At 37.3% G+C, this 19,878-nt stretch overlaps 1 protein-coding gene across 1 annotated transcript in view; it reads right to left on the minus strand.

Moving 5' to 3' along the window:
- The window catches only part of ABCA12 (ATP binding cassette subfamily A member 12), a 192,710-nt gene that overhangs the window by 70,546 nt on the left and 102,286 nt on the right, over nt 1-19,878 (minus strand). Inside the window, exons 12-17 of the mRNA XM_053597805.1 lie at nt 13,734-13,990; nt 13,527-13,639; nt 12,198-12,322; nt 8,365-8,538; nt 1,605-1,769; nt 1,067-1,277 (exon numbers count right to left, since the gene is read on the minus strand). Coding sequence (XP_053453780.1) covers nt 1,067-1,277; nt 1,605-1,769; nt 8,365-8,538; nt 12,198-12,322; nt 13,527-13,639; nt 13,734-13,990 — 1,045 coding nt within the window. The remainder of the gene's footprint in view (nt 1-1,066; nt 1,278-1,604; nt 1,770-8,364; nt 8,539-12,197; nt 12,323-13,526; nt 13,640-13,733; nt 13,991-19,878) is intronic.

Raw genomic sequence — 19,878 nt, forward strand, 5'->3', positions numbered from 1 at the left:
GCATGATTGAAAACCACATTTCAGAATTGCCAACGGATCCATTTCACCAGCGTTTACTTTTCTAAAACTACGCAAAATGCTACTACTACAATAGTACCAGATACATAAGAGCCATTTAATCAATGTTTGGTGAATGAATAAAAAGATGAATGAACGAGCCAACCCAATTGCTATCCCAGACAGCCACATATTGACAAAGTTTGCTGATCACACTTCGCATCTCCAAGTTTATAGATCAAGCAAACAACTTTGATGGGCTACTAAACATTTATGATTCTGCCGCATTTCTGCAGCTCTCTCTACTAGGTGTGAGATAAATTTCTAATTCTAGAAAGTTGAGGAAAAAACAGATCTAAGGCAAGTTTTTGCCTCATCCACAGGCAAGGAAGCTGTAGGTATGCCTGACAAATTCTAAGTATAGCGTTGTGGTAGACTACCTGTCTTCAAATCATAGCTCTGATGACTCGAGTTAAGTGACCTCGGCCAGCTTATTTACTTTCTTTGTGCTTAGTTTCCCTTTACTAAGATAGGTTAATACACATAACATACGCAACATGTAGTAAGTGCTGTACAAGCATTTTCTATTTTTGTTCTTGGGCAAAATTAATACTTCATTATCCTGAAAAGCTAATACAGAATAGACAATGTTCTTAAATTGTCGTTAAGCACAAAAAGTATCCAATGTACTTAGCCCTACTATGAAACTAATTTATGGCTTTCATATGAAAGCTATAACCCAGTTATAACCTAAGAATATGGGGAAGGGAGAGAGAGAAGGAAGGGAGGGGGAAGGATGGGCGGAGGGAGGGTGATTGGTGGGATTACACCTGCAGTGCATCTACAAGGGTACATGTGAAACTTACTAAATGTAGAATATAAATGTCTTAACACAGTAACTAAGAAAATGCCAGGAAGGCTATGTTAACCAGTGTGATGAAAATATGTCAAATGGTCTACAAAACCAGTGTATGGTGCCCCATGATCGCATTAATGTATACAGCTATGATTTAATAAAATAAAATAAAATAAAATAAGAACAATTACACTTATTTTAAAGTGTGCTTACTGGTATCCATGGGAATTCCATATTTTGAAGAAATTTGCTGTTTGCTTAAGTTGTAAGTCAAAAAATCCTTCGTGTGGTTTCCCTTTGGCTTCTGGGAAGAGGGCAGCATGGCAATTAAATATTCAGTGGTGATTCCTTGGGAACACAATGCTTGGGAAATGGTTCTAAATGATCCCTGGGGTGTGTTCATTCGGTTGCCTCTGTACATTGCCTTGGAAACAAAAAAACGTGATTTATTAGCATTACATGAGCTATAGATGCCACTAAAAACAACATAGACAGAAAACCTGATAATGCTTAAAAAATTCCTGCAGTTTCTGTAATTCCTTTAAAACATGTCTCCTAAATGTAAATGCAGAATGATAATCTTCACCTATTTAAATGGCAAAGAAGGTGGCCATAGTAGCACAGTTTTCTTGTAGGTGATTTTATTTTAATGGACTATCTTTGAAGTTGACTGTATCATAACTAATCTTAAATACAAGTTAATATGACAGAGAAATTTTTCAACAAAGCAATTCCTGGGTAACTTTTGTACCTGTGTTAACGGAACATTTCTGGGCAGATGCATTTGTTTCAGGGATCTCATCTTATCTAGCAGCGGATGAGTGCCGGAAGCCATCTGATTGAGAATCTCCTTCAGTCTCATGAAGAGTTCTATCATCTTTTCCACTGGCTTTTGATCTTTCCTAGGGAAAAACACCTAACAGAAACAGAACACAAATAAATCATCTGTGCAGAGAGACTGGGACCCTCCTGCACCAGTGGTAAGAATGCAGAAAGGCATAGCCACTTTGGAAAACATTTTGAAAGTTGTAAAACAGCTAACCGTAAATTTACCAAACAACCCGGCAATTCCATTCCTAGTATTTATCCAAGAGAAGTGAAAACATATGTCCACTCAAAGATTTGTATGCAAATGTTCATGGCAGCATTATTCACAATAGCTGAACGATGGAAACAATCCAGGTAAATGAATTAAACAAAAGGCATATCCTTAAAAAGGAACACTATTTGGCAATAAAAGGAAATGAAATACTAACATGTTATAATCTGCATAAAACTCAAAAACATATCAAGTGAAAGAAGGAAGACAAAAATACCGCATTTTGTACGATTCAATTCGTATGTAATATCTAAAAAATACAAATCTATAGAGACACAAAATAAATTAGAGGTTGCCTGGGCAGGAGGTCAAACTGAGAAGTAACTGCAAATGGATATGAGGTTTCTTTGGCGGGAGTGATTGAAATGTTCTAACATTACATTGTGGTAGTGGTTGCACAATTCTATACATTAACTAAAAAATTGTTGAATTGTCCACTTAAAGTAAGTCAATTTTACAGTGCATAAACTATACCTCAATAATGCTGCAAAAAAAAAAAAAAAAGATTTTAGAAGTCATAAAGGCAAACGTCAATTACATAACTTCATGTACACTATTGCCCCAAAAGAACATGATGTGATCCTAAAAATCAGAAAAACTACGTCAAACAAGCTTACATGATTTATCAGCCTATTGAATTCTGCAATGCATGTCTGCTACAGGGGGAAACATTGAAAATATTTTTAAAATTTAAAAATAACTTCCTTCTCTTATTCTTTTATTTATTCAGCAAACACTGAGTGCTAGTGGTATGTTGCTCGCACTGCACGAGGTAGAGGGTATGCATTGGTGCATAATTCCTGCACTCAGAGAACTATGAGGAAGGGTTCAAATCAGGAGGAATAGATATCAAACAGGTCAACAAACAGAAGGCTGGGGGAAATGAGAAGGCAGGGAGCACTTAGCAAAGAAATCAGAGGTCTCTTTCCAAGCTGGAATGCTTAAGGATGGGAAGGAGCATCACAGGAAGAATAAGAAGGGTGCAGGCAGACAGGGAAAGATGTCTGAGGTCCCTTGCAGTCACATCTCCCATGCTGTTTAGCTTTTATTCATGAAGACACAGCTGCCTCAGTGGTCCAGCTAGTAATTGCAAGTGGATTTTTTTCTAAATTAGAGCCAACATTTCTATTTTTCTATTAATATTTTCTATTCTAGCTTAGAAATTCTAGGCATTCCTGTATTGGCATAAAATATATTGACTAATGATGGGAAATTTCTATTATTTTTGTTTACAACATTAAAAAGAATTGAGAATGGTCTTCTGCTTCACAAATGAATACGTTCAATGAATATACTCAGTAACAAATACATAGTTTGATTTCTGCTCCATAAAGATAATATAAAATAAGAATTACAATTTTAGGTGAGTGAAATAAATAATTGTATATATTTTAGGCTACAGTTTATGTGAAATAATCATTAGTTTAGTTAATGGGCGTTTCCTGAATTTCTCTGCAGACCACGTACTGTTCTTGGCATTTGAAATATGTCAGTGAACAAAGAGGCCCTTATAGAGCTTACATACAAATGGGAAGAGACAGAAAATGAATTACTTTGATCAGGTCCCAGTAATGTATTTTTGAGGCTGCTTCAATTCCCCGGGGGGTCCTCCTCATAAAATACTCACCCAGACCAATTTCTTCAAGGGTTTCCCTGCACTCTCTTCTGTATTTTTATAGTTTCATGTCTTAAGTTTAAATCTTTAATCCAGTGAGAGTCTATCTTACAGTTTCAATCATCTACAGGATGCCAGCCAGTTCACCCAGCACCATGTGTTAAATAGGGAATCTTTTCCCCACTGAACGTTTTTAATTGGCTTGTCAAAGATCAGATAACGGTAAGTAGCCAAATTCATCTCTTGGTTCTCTATTCTGTTCTAGACATCTACTTCTCTGTTTTTGTGCCAGTACCATGCTGTTTTGATCACTATCGATTTATGGTATAGTCTGAGGTCTTGTAGCATGATTCCTCCTGCTTTGTTTTTATTTCTGAGTAATGTCTTGGCTATTCGAGGTTTTTTCTGATTCCATATAAAACAAAGTATTATATTTTCAAGATCTTTAAAGTACGACAGTGGAGCTTTAATAGGGATTGCATTAAAATTGTATATTGCTTTGGGTAGTATGGACATTTTAACAATGTTGATTCTTCCCAGCCATGAGCATGGTATGTTTTTCCATTTGTTAACATTTTCAGCTATTTCTTTTCTTAGAGTTTCATAGTTCTCTTTATGGACATCTTTCACGTCTTTTGTTAGATAAACTCCCAAATATTTCATCTTTGGCACCACCGTGAACGGAATAGAGTCCTTAACTGTTTTTTTCAGCTTGACTACTGTTGGTATATATAAAGGATGTTGATTTTGTAACCTGAGACGCTGCTGTATTCCTTGATCACTTCTAAGAGTTTTGTAGTAGAATCCCTCGTGTTTTCTAGATATACAATCATATCATCTGTGAAGAGCAAAAGTTTGATCTCTTCTGACCCTATATGGATACCCTTTACAGCCTTTTCTTCCCTAATTGCAATGGCTAAAACTTCCATTACAATGGTAAAGAGCAGTGGAGACAATGGGCAGCCTTGTCTGGTTCCTGACCTGAGTGGAAATGATTTCAGTTTAACTCCATTCAATACAATATTGGCTGTGGGTTTGCTATAGATGGCCTCTATCAGTTTAATAAATGTCCCTTCTATACCAATTTTCTTAAGTGTTCTGATCATGAAGGGATGCTGGATACTATCAAAAGCTTTTTCTGCATCAGTTGAGAGAATCCTATGGTCTTTGGTTTTTAATTTGTTTATGTGCTGAATTATACTTATAGATTTACGTATATTAAATCAGCCTTGAGACCCTAGGATAAAACTGACTTGGTCATGATGTATAATTTGTTTGATGTGTTGCTGGATTCTGTTTGTTAGGATCTTGTTGAATATTTTTGCATCATATTCATTAGTGATATGGGTATATAATTTTCGTTTCTTGTTGGGTCTTTTCCTGGTTTGGGGATCAGGGTGATGTTTGCTTCATAGAATGTGTTGGGTAGTCTTCCTTCTTTTTCTACATTTTGGAACAGGTTGAGTAATATAGGTACTAGTTCCTCTTTAAAGGTTTGGTAGAAATCTGACGTGAAGCCATCTGGTCCTGGGCTTTTCTTTTTAGGGAGGTCTCGTATGGTTGATGCTATTTCAGCATTGGCCTTGATATTGGCCTGTTCAACATTTCCACTTGATTTTGGTTAAGTCTTGGTCAATTTCCTTCAGATTTTCATATTTCTGAGAATAAAGTTACTTGTAATATTGATTAAGGATTTTCTGAATTTCTGAGGAGTCTGTTGTTATTTTGTCTTTGTTGTTTCTGATTGATGAAATTAGAGATTCTAAAAAGCTTCTGCATAGCCAAGAACACAGTAAGTAAAGCAAGCAGACAGCCCTCAGAATGGGAGAAGATATTTGCTGGTTATGTCTCCGACAAAGGTGTAATAACCAGAATCCACAGAGAACTCAAACGTATAAGCAAGAAAAGAACAAGTGATCCCATCGCAGGCTGGGCAAGGGACTTGAAGAGAAACTTCTGTGAAGAAGACAGGTGCACGGCCTACAGACATATGAAAAAATGCTCATCATCTTTAGTCATCAGAGAAATGCAAATGAAAACTACCTTGAGATATCATCTAACTCCAGTAAGATTAGCCCATATCACAAAATCCCAAGACCAGAGATGTTGGCATGCATGTGGAGAAAAGGGAACACTTCTACATTGCTGATGGGAATGCAAATAATACATTCCTTTTGGAAAGATGTTTGGAGAACACTTAGAGATCTAAAAACAGATCTGCCATTCAATCCTATAATTCTTCTACTAGGTATATACCCAGAAGACCAAAAATCACATCATAACAAAGGTATTTGTACCAGAATGTTTATTGTAGCCCAATTCATAATTGCTAAGTCATGGAAAAAGCCCAAGTGCCCATCAATCCACAAATGGATTAATAAACTGCGGTATATGTACACCATGGAATATTATGCAGCCTTAAAGAAAGATGGAGACTTTACCTCTTTCTCTTTTTCTTTTTTTTTTTTTATTGTTGGGGATTCATTGAGGGTACAATAAGCCAGGTTACACTGATTGCAATTGTTAGACTTTACCTCTTTCATGTTTACATGGATGGAGCTGGAACATATTCTTCTCAGTAAAGTATCTCAAGCATGGAAGAAAAAGTATCCAATGTACTTAGCCCTACTATTAAATTAATTTATGGCTTTCATATGAAAGCCATAACCCAGTTATAACCTAAGAGTATGGAGAGGGAGGGGATGGAGTGGGGAGGATGGGCAGAGAGAGGGTGATTGGTGAGATTACACCTGCGGTGCATCTTACAAGGGTACATGTGAAACTCAGTAAATGTAGAATACAATTGTCTTAACATAATAACTAAGAAAATGCCAGGAAGGCTATGTTAACCAGTGTGATGAAAATGTGTCAAACTGTTTATAAAACCAGTGTATGGTGCCCCATGATCACATTAATGAACACAGCTATGATTTAATATTAATTAAAAAAAGAAAGAAAAACAGCACTTACCTCATAAGGCCCATTGTGAAGCTTTAATGAGCAATGAGTATACAACACTCAGATAAAAAATGTAAAAAAAAAAAAAGAAAATGAATTATAAAAATTAAAATTAGATAAAATACAGAGTAGGATGGAAGTACAATAGAAAAAAATAGAATAGGAAAAGGGGGTTTGAGAGTGCTGTGGGTAGCATTGGTTGCATACTAAATAGGGTAGTCAGGGCAGGACTTATTGAGAAAGTTAACATTAGGTTAAAAACACACACACACACACACACACACACACACACACATATATTATATATCCTTGCAAATATCGTGAAGGATGTCTCCAGATTGGTGCCATGCAGCAGCTATAGGCCCAGAGAGTAGCCAAATAGAAAAAGAGATTTTAGGGATGAAGGGTAGTTGATCTTCAGTACATGGAGCAGTTTTGAAGGTTTACCTGAACACAATGGAGAGCCTTTAGAAGGTTTTGAGAAGGGTAACATCACGAGACTTAAGTGTTTAAAAGCTCGCTCTGACTTGGGAGGTAGTGAGGGGCAGAGGAAGGGGACAAGTGTGGTGGCAGGAGACTCGTTAGGAGGCCATTGCAGAAATGCAGGTGTGGGAGGGTGGTAATGACTTGGGATAGGATTACTTATGATGAGTCCTAAAACATTTCTCTCCCATTGGTTAAAATGTCTCAGCAATGTAAGACAGCCATTTGCTTCTGGTTTTTCTTACTTTTCTTTCTTTCTTTTTTTTTTGAGACGGAGTCTCACTATGTGCCCCTTAGTAGAGTGCTGTGGCATCACAGCTCATAGCCACCTCAAACTCTTGGGCTTAAGAGATTCCCTCACCTCAGTCTCCCAAGTAGCTGGGACTACGGGCGCTTACCACAGCACCTGGCTATTTTTTTGTTGTAGTTGTCATTGATGTTTAGCTGGCCTGGGCTGGGTTCGAACCCACCAGTCCTGATGTATGTGGCTGGCACCCCAACCATTGAGCTATAGGCACTGAACCTGGTTTTTCTTACTTTAAAAAGAAAACACATTTTTCAATGTTTTTATGTATGTATTTATCTATTTACTTATTTTTTGTCATTGTTGTTTAGCTGGCCCAGACCGGGTTTGAATCCACCAGCCCCAGTGTATGTGGCCAGTGCCCTACCCACTGAGCTACGGGCGCTGCCCATTTTTCAGTGTTTTTAAGAGGATGTAAATGTTTTTGACCCAAACAGAGATTTGAGTGAACAGAGCTGTTTCACTTTTCTATAATTTTCTTTCAGTTATTCATTTAATAAGCACCCACAGCGCACCTGCTATGGCAAGATGAAGTCCCTGTTGACTTTCCCAAGCCCTAGGCAAGGCCATTTGTTTTGTTGTACTGGCTAAATCATGGCAGCCTCTATTGAAATTAATGAAGGAAACAAACTGTTTTTGAGAACACTAAAAAAATCCTATTTTTAATTAAAAACACCTTTCATTCTAATCTTTAATTTTATCTTAACAAATTAATGCCTGTTTGCTGTAAAAAAGAATTATAATATTTGCATTTTGCACTTTTGAAATACATTGTTTGTATATCACAGTAACAGTTTATATTAAATTTAATTATTGGTCTCTGATACACAAATGGAGAGTTTTAAGGCAATAATATTAGTTTCCTCATCTATAAAAATATGCAAAATAGCAATTATGATTTTTACAATTTCATTTAGCTATAAAATATGCTATAATTCTAAAAGCTGGTCCAATGGATCTTATCCCTTATAATATCAGAGAGCACACATGTGTAATTAAGTATTTTTATACTAAGTCATCAATGCAAGTATATTTCACCAACAGCAACTTGCCTTGTACGTGAAGTTATAAACGTCTAAGTAGTGCAGAAAAGTGAGTCCAATGAGGTAAGACTGATGCGATCTTTCTGGAAGAGGCAGGCTGCAGAATTCCTTCACTGCATCTTCTAGTTTGGGATTGGTAACATTAATATCACAAGAATGCAACCAGAACACCCGAGAAATAATCTATAAATTGGAAAAAGAAAAATAGTTTAGCTATGTGGGCTACTCTTACTGGGGTTAGGTGATATCTCAAAGTAGTTTTGATTTGCATTTCTCTGATGATTAAGGATGATGAGCTTTTTTTCATGTGTTTGTAGATCTTGCGTATGTCTTCTTTTTTTTTTTAATAAAATAAAATTTTAATCATCATCGCTTGTTTCTTCAAACGTCGGTCTTCTTTAGAGAAGGTTCTCTTCAAGTCCCTTGCCCACCCTGAGGTGGGATCACGTGTTCTTTTCTTGCTAATATTCTTGAGTTCTCTGTGGATTCTGGTTATTAGACCTTTATCGGAGGTATAAACTGCAAATATTTTCTCCCATTCTGAGGGCTGTCTGCTTGCTTTACTTACTATGTTCTTGGCTGTGCAGAAGCTTTTTAGTTTGATTAGGTCCCAGTAGTGTATTTTTGATACTGCTTCAATTGCCTGGGGAGTCCTCCTCATAAAATATTCACCCAGGCTGATTCCTTCAAGAGTTTTCCCTGCACTTTCTTCAAGTATTTTTATAGTTTCATGTCCTAAGTTTAAATCTTTTATACAGTGAGAGTCTATCTTAGTTAATGGTGAAAGGTGTGGGTCCAGTTTCAATCTTCTACAGGTTGCCAGCCAGTTCACCCAGCACCATTTGTTAAATAGGGAATCTTTTCCCCACTGACTGTTTTTAATCCCAAAACCAGAGATGTTTCTGTGGATGTAGGGAAAAGGGCACACTTCTACACTGCTGGTGGGAATGCACACTAATATGTTCATTCTGGAAGGATGTTTGGAGAATACTTAGGGACCTAAAAATAGACCTGCCATTTGATCCTATAATTCCTTTACCCAGAAGACCAAAAATCACAATATAACAAAGACATCTGTACCAGAATGTTTATTGCAGCCCAATTCATAATTGCTAAGTCATGGAAGAAGCCCAAGTGCCCATCGACCCACGAATGGACTAGCAAATTGTGGTACATGTATACCATGGAATATTATGCAGCCTTAAAGAAAGATGGAGACTTTACCTCTTTCATGTTTACATGGATGGAGCTGGAACATATTCTTCTTAGCAAAGTATCTCAGGAATGGAAGAAAAAGTATCCAATGTACTCAGCCCTACTATGAAGCTAAATTATAGCTTTCACATGAAGGTTATAACCCAACTATAGCACAAGACTATGAGGAAAGGGCCAAGGAAGGGGAAGGGAGAGAGGAGGTTAAGGTGGAGGGAGGGTAATGGGTGGGGCCACACCTACGGTGCATCTTAGAATGGGTACAGGTGAAACTTACTAAAGGCAGAATACAAATGTCTACATACAATAACTAAGAAAATGCCATGAAGGCTACGTTGAACAGTTTGATGAGAATATTTCAGACTGTATATGAAACCAGCACATTGTACCCCTTGATTGCACTAATGTACACAGCTATGATTTAACAAAAAATAAAAATAAAATAAAATAAATAGTTTAGCTGTGAATCATTTACGAGTCATTTGTCCATTTTGGCTTTTTAAAAATATATTCTAAGTTTTATTTTTTTTAAGAAATAAAAAAACTGTATTAAAATTGTAATACTCAAGTCACATTGGACTTCTGCAATTACAAGAGGTACAAGATATGATATGCAAGATAACAAACATTACTTGTATATATTGAGTATCATATATACATATGCACATATATAAACATATGAGCAAGGCGCTGAGCGTTAAGTTAAATCCTAATCTAAATGCAGCCCCAGACAAAGAAACCACTCTTTTGCCAATTTATCCATTGTAGAGACATCATATTTTTGGTTCAAATGTTTCTTCATCCTTGAGGACAAATATAAGCCACCCTGGTTTGAGAAAGTTCTGATAGAAGCAATGATGTTTACATGAAATAATCATGATGTTAAACTCGTTTGGGTTAAAGCAAGTCCCCCGTCATCCCCAGTACATTGTGCAATTACAAGAGGCTGCCCTGGAACACTCCTCCCAGAAGCCCACTCCAGTGCACTGCTCCTGTGATAGACAGTCCGGGTGAGCTACAAACACACGATGCCTCTGTGAGGCCTAGCTTTAAGGACATTTTCGTGAAGACAAATTGTCCTCTAGAATCAAATACATTTTATTGAAATCACCAATTACTATTAATAAAATTATACATAACCCATAATTCACTGAAAAACATAAAAAATAAGATGGGAAAAGAGAGAGAAGGCATCCAGGGTAAGTCCCAGATTTCTTGTTTGAACAGCTGTGTGAATGATGGTACCAAGAAAGATAATTGATACGGAATAACTTTGGGAAAAATATTAGATTAAGACTCTGCTGCCTTTAAAACTTTACTCTTAGTTAATTCAAACGGCATTTCATTTTTTATAATATTCAAAGTTATAATCTTATACAATACACTCTGTGGGCACAGAGACATCAAAAAAGCCCCCTCAAAATAACAAACAATAATGTAATCACCCATCTTGGACAGTAACACTGCTGCAGAGGGTGAGGTATGAGAAATATAATGTCATCTGTTTTTCCCCAAGTTGGAATAAAGAGAAAGGCTTATGAAATTCAAAATTATAGTAACTTTTCACTCTTTCCTCTTGAAAGTAGTAAGAAAGTAAGCTCTCTACTTACACATTTTTATTTACTAAAATGAACCTGTTCTTCAGAAGCCAAAACCAAGATTGCTTAAATTGGATCTTAGTATCAAATAGCAAATGGGAAGGTCAAAGGCAGAAGGTAAATGAAATTTGATTTGCAACCACAAGAGGAAGAAAAGGAAGGCAGAGCTGTTTTAATTTTTGTGTGGAGGAACCAATTAAAATGACAGAAGGTGACTATTTTCCAAGGGGAACCTTAAAGGATTTTATAAAACTTTATCCAATATTGGAAAATAACTGCGCTGTGCCTAGAAATGACATATTCTGTCACACATAAGTTTTGAATGGATGAGGTCTTAAGCTTTGCAACTCTTTTGGAAAATTTCTATGACACTCCCAGACAGTGGACATGGAAAAGGAATAAAAGATAAGACATTTTGAGTGGAAAACCTTATTATCAGCCTATGAGGAAACAACAATATTGATTTTCACACCAAAAAATGTTTACTGCAACCCATATCTCCCTTGACCACATCTATTGTGTGTGCTATGCCTTGTCTTGGGACTTAAAAAGTAAAAATGAGTATCCCTGTTTATCTAAGTTTGAACAAACAGTAAATAGGCTCCATACTTTCCCCCACAATTGGGTTGCTGGAATTTGACTTTGGTATAATTATAGCAGGTACAAATTCAGTTCAGACTATATGATTGTGATAATGGATACAATTATTTATTGATGATGTCATTTGCTTAAAGAAGCCATGTGGGGGTGCAGTGAAAGAGAGAACAAAGGAGGAAAGGGGACAGAAAAGGAAAAATAAAGAAGGAAAAAAAATAAAAATAAATAAATAAAGGGAAAGGAACCACACAGTGACAATATTCTTATTTCAGAATTCTTTCTTCTGTTTTGACTTAAAAATTAGGCCTCCTTATCATTTGCATGGAAAATTCTCCAGATTTACATGCAACTTGCTACTAGCAAGTTCTCGACAAATGCTAAATCGGATTTAAACTTTTTGAAACTGCATGGAAGTGTAAACACTTGACACTCTACCTTGGCTCTGTTGTCAGGGATGGGGACGGCCAGCAACTTGTCAATACTGCTGTTGGACATTCCTGTTGTTCTCCTCAGTGCTGCTTTCAGCTCATCGACGTTTTTAAACATTTCTATTAACTGTCCTACAAGAAAAAAAAAACCTCACATGTTGGTTGTAAATCATTCTATTTAGTCATCTAACACAGAGAAACCTTCTAGACTGAACATCTATTCAACATACATGCATGTCAAGCACAGATGTCCTTCGGTTTGGGCAAACTTTTTGCATCTAATTTAGGGTCTCTTTCTATCTGATTTAGATTTGTTCTGATTATGATATCATTAACCCAAAGCAACAGATTGTTCTGAGTTATAAATTTTCCTTAGGTATCTATAACACAAGGCTGATTCAAAGACAATATGGTTTCCTCACATGCTGCACTAAAAAAGTCTCTCTCCATTTGAATTAAGACACCACACAAATGTAAAATTCTTTTTAACCTGGGATCATACAATATTGTCAACCTAGGACAGGGTTTGATAAATTCACAACATAACACCAGAGAGCATTTTTCCTTAACTTTTCCCAGCACACTACAGTTTATAAAAGGTTCTTATAATCATTATCTCACTTGTATATAGAATGTGTTTATCTTTGAATTCTTTGAGGACAGTGATTATAATTATTTTGTATTTGGGTCATATAAGGCACAATAAACAATATTTTGATTTTATTTTAGTGGATTGGAATTTTCATTCTGCAGATGCCTTTCAAGGTCTTTTGGTAAACATCTTCATGCAAATATACCTTCTTTATTTTTGGACTTAATGCCCTTCCAATTTTGTGGCTGTCTGTTGTCCAAAATTCTGAATGCCTTTCCTTTCAGTATTGAGGCATTATGCAAAGGAGAAACGTATTGCATGATACATCATGCTCAGAATACTAACAGAAGGTTCTGAATTGAGATTTCTGCAGACAGCCATGCATCCTTTTTTGTTTTTTCAATCAGATTACTTTCACAGGAGCAAATACATTTCATTCTTGCTTTTGCAGCCAACTATCTAATACACTATAATATACCAGAGAAACCAAAGGTGAATGGTCTAACTAGTTAAATTTTTGGAGAGCTTTTTGCTTTGAAATCACATTTCCCTGTCTTACTCTCCGCTACCTTTCTCTGTGTTTACTTTAGACACGTAACTGTACTTGAAAGCTTCCAGGTATTCGTGTGTAAGGGTGGATAACAAAGCAGGTTTGGTTAACTTCAAAAAAGCCCTTTTGTGAACTGCAGCCTGAGTATCACATGCATTCTAATAAGACAGGCTTAAATGCGCCTGGGGAAACACCTGGTTTTGCAGAAGCATCTTCACTGTTATTGACATGCAGCATGGCTTCTATGGTTGGTATTAACTGTGTGATATTTTCCAAGGCTTTCATCTGCAGCGTCTGTTCAAGAAACCTGGAATGAAAGAGAAGAGAAGTAGAAATTCCACTAGGCATATCAATATTCAGAGAGGGATTTCACAAAGGAAGCAGACAATGGAAAAACTTACCAATCCATATTCAAATTAATTTTGCTTGGATCCCCAGTCAGTAAATCTGTCAGTTTCTTAGACATGACATTGTCATGGTAGAGGAAGCTGGTCGCTATTTCAGTGCCCAGCTCTGCTGCTTCGAGGAGCTGCAGATCAAATGCACCATTTTCACATAGTCTCCCAAAGCTTATATTGGAAAGATGGCAGGATTTCTCTATCACATGGAAAGTTTCAGATTTGCAAAGAAGTTTGGTCAAGTTTCGAAGTTGAGACAGCTTTCCAGACAGGGGGAAGAGTGAGGAAATAGATGAGTTACATTATTCTACACAGTCTGTTGTTCATGATAAGCAACAAAAATTGATTCATTTTTAAAAAACATTCCGCATAGGTGTTCAGTTAGCTGGCATTTAGCATCAGTTTTATTTAAAAGCACTATTTTCTGTCATTTGAGTTTATTGTTCTCTTACAGATTTTATAAAGCCTTTGGACATATTAGACCAGTCTTTCTCTGTAGCTTCATGGGTTCAAAAAATGGAGTTTAGTTACATCCAGATTAAATAAAAAATACTTAAACAAATTAGATATGTGTGTATATGTATACATACATAAAATATATATATTATGACATATATATATATATTTGAAACAAGGTCTCACTCCATTACCCAGATGAGATAGAGTGGCATCATCATAGCTGACTTCAACCTCAATCTCTAGGACTCAAACAATTCTCCTTCCTTAGCATCCCAAGAAGCTGGGACTACAGACAAGCACCACCACGTCCTGCTAATTTTTCTATTTTTTCTACAGAGAAAGTCTCACTCTTGCTCAGGCTGGTCTCAAACTCCTGGTCTTAAATGATCCTCCTGCTTCCACCTCCCAAAGTGCTAGTGATACCAGCATGAGCCACAATGCTCAATCTTAATTTTATATTTTAATTTATATTTTAAATTATGTATAAGGGGAGATAAAAAGATTTGGTTTAGAACTTTTAAAAAGGCTTTCTCCCTCATACCCATTATGATGGCTATTACTGGAAAAAGAGAAAATAGTAAATGTTGGGGAGGATGTGGGGAAATTACAACCATGGACATTATTGGTGGGAATGTAAAATGGGCAGTTACTTTGAAAACCTGCATGGGGTTACACAAAATTAAAGACACAATTATTATGTGATTTAGCAACTCCATTTCCAAGAGTTGTTTAATGGGTATAGAGTTTCAGTTCTACACAATGAAAAGAGTCCTGGGGAATAGCTGGTACTTAGCACAACTGAACTGCATAGTAAAAATTGTTATGATGATAAATGTTATATTTTTTGCCACAATTTTTGAAAATTGAAAAAATGTTTTTAAAAAATCTTTCTTAAACTGCAGCATGAGAATCATATGCATTCTAATCCCCAGATGAGAACACATCCGGTTTTTGGAAGTGCCTGCACAGCTGTTGACATCACCTTCTGCCCTGCAGAATGCTAGGTGCTTTTCTCCTATGGAAGTGCTTAAACGGGTTTAAAATTCCACATCCAGAGGAAAAAGAGAAAAATGGAAATCAAATAATTTCCTATCCCGTCAATTACATTCCGCTCTGCAGTTCCCCATGTTCTCTGTGCTCCAAGGACACAGTCCACACTGCACATCCTGTGGAGGAATCTTGATATGCCTCTAGGAAAGCCGTTCCTGCTGTGCCAGGAAGCTACTCTAGAGCTCCTCATTCTAATATGCAAATAAATTGGAATAATGTCTTAAGAAGCAAATAGGGATTAGAGCTGCACCAAGAGAGAAGGTTGAAGAATGCATATCAACCCCACTGAGGCGAGCTGCGACCCCAAGGATACAAACAAAAGGGTCTAGACTGCAAATGGTCAGTTCTGATTCTGTGGCATGGGAGTGAGGAGAGGATGGTCAGCTGAGAGGGAACCAGACCGGAGTGGCGGTGCCCCAAGGCACAGAGCAGCAGCCATTTTTGGCAACAATAGGGCTCACTCCCAGATATTCCGAAGACACAGATCCTGTCTCCCTGGGCAACCAGAGGACGCCAGGCATCTTCTCAGGTGGCAACCACTGCAGAACAGATCTGGGATGGAAACGCAGGCCCCGGGAATTTAGCAGGCACAGAAACAAATTCCCGCAAAGTTGTTCTGTTCTGTTTTGTCAGTAACATCAATCAGGGGCGGGGCTGGAACTGAGTAAACCCTCAGCCTCCATCAAGCACCCAAGGTTGTCAGGCCTCACCTTCCCTTGCTAGATAGAGGCAGAGCGCAGCGGCCTGGCAGAGCAAAAATAGATTTCCTTGTGATTCAGGCAGGTGCAACCCCCTGGAGTATCTGTTCAATAGAGGCAACTGGCTCACAGTCCTGGGGCTATCAGTGACTGGGTGTGACAGAGGTGCAAGGTGGGGAAGGAGGCATCAACCTTCCCAGACTAATCTATCTGCTGGGTGGGTCTTCCTGACTCCACGGAGCACTGGAGCAAGCCATATCTGTGTTGTCAGCAGACCCCTGCAATCCAGTTGCCAGAGACCTTTTAACTCTCCCACCTGAGACAGGTGCTGACTGAGACAATTGATTTGGACCTTTTGAACTGAGCCAATCACCCGAGGACTATTCAAGTGGTACCCTAGTTGTGTGCTTATAGGAAGGTTTAATTTTCCTTTTCTAATTCTTGCCTGTGGGGGGCAGGGTGACTTAATTGCTGGTATTCCTCCACAGCTGAGACTTCAACCCAGAGTAAATGTTTCACTAGGGTTGAACAGAGACCAGCTGAAAACAAGACAGAACCACTTAGCCCAACCATACCAAACAGGTCCCCAGTTTCTCAGCCCGTAGAACTATATGGGTCCTTGACAAAGCTCCAGGGGAAAAATCAAATGGTGTAAAACAATCATGGGGTGGAATCAGCAGAAAAACTCTGGTAACATGAATAACCAGAATAGATCTACACCCCCAAGGAAAGATATGGCAGATGTAACTGAAGATCCCATTCGTATATAGCTGCATGAGATGTCAGAAATTGAATTCAGAATTTGGATTGCAAATAAGATTAATAGATTGGAGGAAAATTTGGAATTAAAAATTCGAGGAGCAATTCAAAAGTCGGAATTAGAAATTCGAGGAGAAATTCAAAAGTTGTCTCAAGAATTTAACGAATTTAAAGACAAAACCACCAAAGATTTTGACACACTGAAGCAAGAATTTGCAACACTCAAAGATCTGAAAAATACAGTAGAATCCCTCAGTAACAGAGTGGAGCAAGCAGAAGAAAGGATTTCTGACATTGAAGACAAAGCTCTCAAAGGAAGAGAAATGGAGAGCAAAAATGGATCATTCTCTCTGAGAGCTCTGGGATAATTTGAAGAATGCTAATATCCGCCTCATTGGAATCCCTGAACGTGATGAAGTGGCCTCGCAAGGCACAGAGGCCCTTCTCCATGAAATTATGAAAGAGAATTTTCCAGACATGCCTAGAGATTCAGATAGCAGACAGCTTCAGAACCCCACCACAACTCAATCCCAATAAGACATCCCCCAGGCATATCATAATTAACTTCACTAAAGTCAATATGAAGGAGAAAATTCTGAAAGCAGCCAGACGTAAGAAATCCATTACCTACAAAGGGAAGAATATTAGAATGACTGCAGATCTCTCTGCTGAAACTTTTCAAGCCAGAAGAGGGTGGTCATCGACTTTTAATCTCCTAAAGCAAAATAACTTTCAACCCCGGATTCTGTATCCAGCTAAACTGAGTTTCATTTATGATGGAGAAATTAAATACTTTAATGACATTCATATGTTGAAGAAATTAGCCATAACCAAACCAGCTCTTCAGGATATTCTCAGACCTATCCTCCGTAATGACTAGCCCAATCCTCTACCACAAAAGTAAACTCACTCAGAAACTTTTGATCAAACTCCAAATTCCACAGTGGTGAAAGGATTAAAAATGTCCACTGGACTTTTGAAAAACTCGACATCCAAAATTTTACCAGACTTATCAATATTCTCCATTAATGTGAACGGCTCAAACTCTCCTCTAAAAAGGCACAGGTTAGCTGACTGGATACAAAAACTTGGGCCAGATATTTGCTGCATACAAGAGTCACATTTTACCTTTAAAGATAAATATAGACTCAGGGTGAAAGGATGGTTGTCCATATTTCAGGCAAATGGTAATCAGAAAAAAGCAGGTGTTGCAATTCTATTTGCCGACACAATAGGCTTTAAACCAGCAAAAGTAAGGAAGGATAAGAATGGTCACTTCATATTTGTTAAGGGTAATACTCGAAATGATGAGATTTCAATTATTAATATCTATGCACCCAACCAGAATGCACCTCAATTTATAAGAGAAACTCTAACAGACATGAGCAATTTAATTTCCTCCAGCTCCATAATAGTCAGAGATTTCAACACTCCTTTGCCAGGGTTGGATAGACCCTCCATAAGAAGATGAGCAAAGAAGTTTTAGATTTAAACCTAACCATCCAACATTTGGATTTAGCAGACATGTACAGAACATTTCATCCCAACAAAACTGAATACACATACTTCTCATCAGCCCACGGAAAATACTCCAAAATCGATCACATCTTAGGTCACAAGTCTAACCTCAGTAAATTTAAAGGAATAGAAATTATTCCTTGCATCTTCTTGGACTAGCATGGAATAAAAGTAGAACTCTGTAACAACAGGAATCTGCATACTCATACAAAAACATGGAAGTTAAATAACCTTATGCTGAATGATAGCTGAGTCAGAGATGAGATTAAGAAGGAAATTGCCAAATTTTTGGAACAAAACAACAATGAAGACATGAATTATCAGAACCTCTGAGATACCACAAAGGCAGTCCTAAGAGGGAAATTTATAGCACTGCAAGCCTTCATCAAGAAAACAAAAAGAGAGGAAGTTAACAACTTAACGGGACATCTCAAGCAACTGGAAAAGGAAGAACATTCCAACCCCAAACCCAGTAGAAGAAAAGAAATAACAAAAATTAGAGCAGAATTAAATGAAATTGAAAACAAAAGAATTACACAACAGATCAATAAATCAAAAAGTTGGTTTTTTGACGAGATCAATAAAATAGATAAACCTTTGGCTAACCTAACAAGGAAAAAAAGAGTAAAATCTCTAATCTCATCAATCAGAAACGACAAAGATGATATAACAACAGACTGCTCAGAAATTCAAAAAAATCCTTAATGAATATTACAAGAAACTTTATTCTCAGAAATATGCAAATCTGAAGAAAATTGACCAATACTTGGAAGCACATCACCTTCCAAGACTTAGCCAGAATCAAGTGGAAATGTCGAACAGGCCAATATCAAGTTCTGAAATAGCATCAACCATACAAAATCTCCCTAAAAAGAAAAGCCTGGGACCAGATGGCTTCACGTCAGATTTGTACCAAACCTTTAAAGAGGAACTAGTACCTATATTACTCAACCTGTTCCAAAATGTAGAAAAAGAAGGAAAACTACCCAACACATTCTATGAAGCAAACATCACCCTGATCCCCAAACCAGGAAAAGACTCAACAAGAAAAGAAAATTATAGACCAATATCACTAATGAATATAGATGCAAAAATATTCAACAAGATCCTAACAAATAGAATCCAGCAACACATCAAACAAATTATACATCATAACCATGTCAGTTTTATCCCAGGGTCTCAAGTCTGATTTAATATATGTAAACCTATAAGTATAATTCAGCACATTAAACAAATTAAAAAACAAAGACCATACGATTCTCTCAATTGATGCAGAAAAAGCTTTTGATAGTATCCAGCATCCCTTCATGATCAGAACACTTAAGAAAATTGGTATAGAAGGGACATTTCTTAAACTGATAGAGGCCATCTACAGCAAACCCACAGCCAACAACATATTGAATGGAGTTAAATTGAAATCATTTCCACTCAGATCAGGAACCAGACAAGGCTGCCCATTGTCTCCACTGCTCTTTACCATTGTAATGGAAGTTTTAGCCACCGCAATTAGGGAAGAAAAGGTGATCAAGGGCATCCACATAGGGTCAGAAGAGATCAAACTTTCACTCTTTGCAGATGATATAATTGTATATCTGGAAAACACCAGGGATTCTAGTACAAAACTCTTAGAAGTGATCAAGGAATACAGCAGCATCTCAGGTTAC

Source organism: Nycticebus coucang, chromosome 7, assembly GCF_027406575.1.
Source record: "Nycticebus coucang isolate mNycCou1 chromosome 7, mNycCou1.pri, whole genome shotgun sequence".
In the NCBI taxonomy this organism is placed as follows: domain Eukaryota; kingdom Metazoa; phylum Chordata; class Mammalia; order Primates; family Lorisidae; genus Nycticebus; species Nycticebus coucang.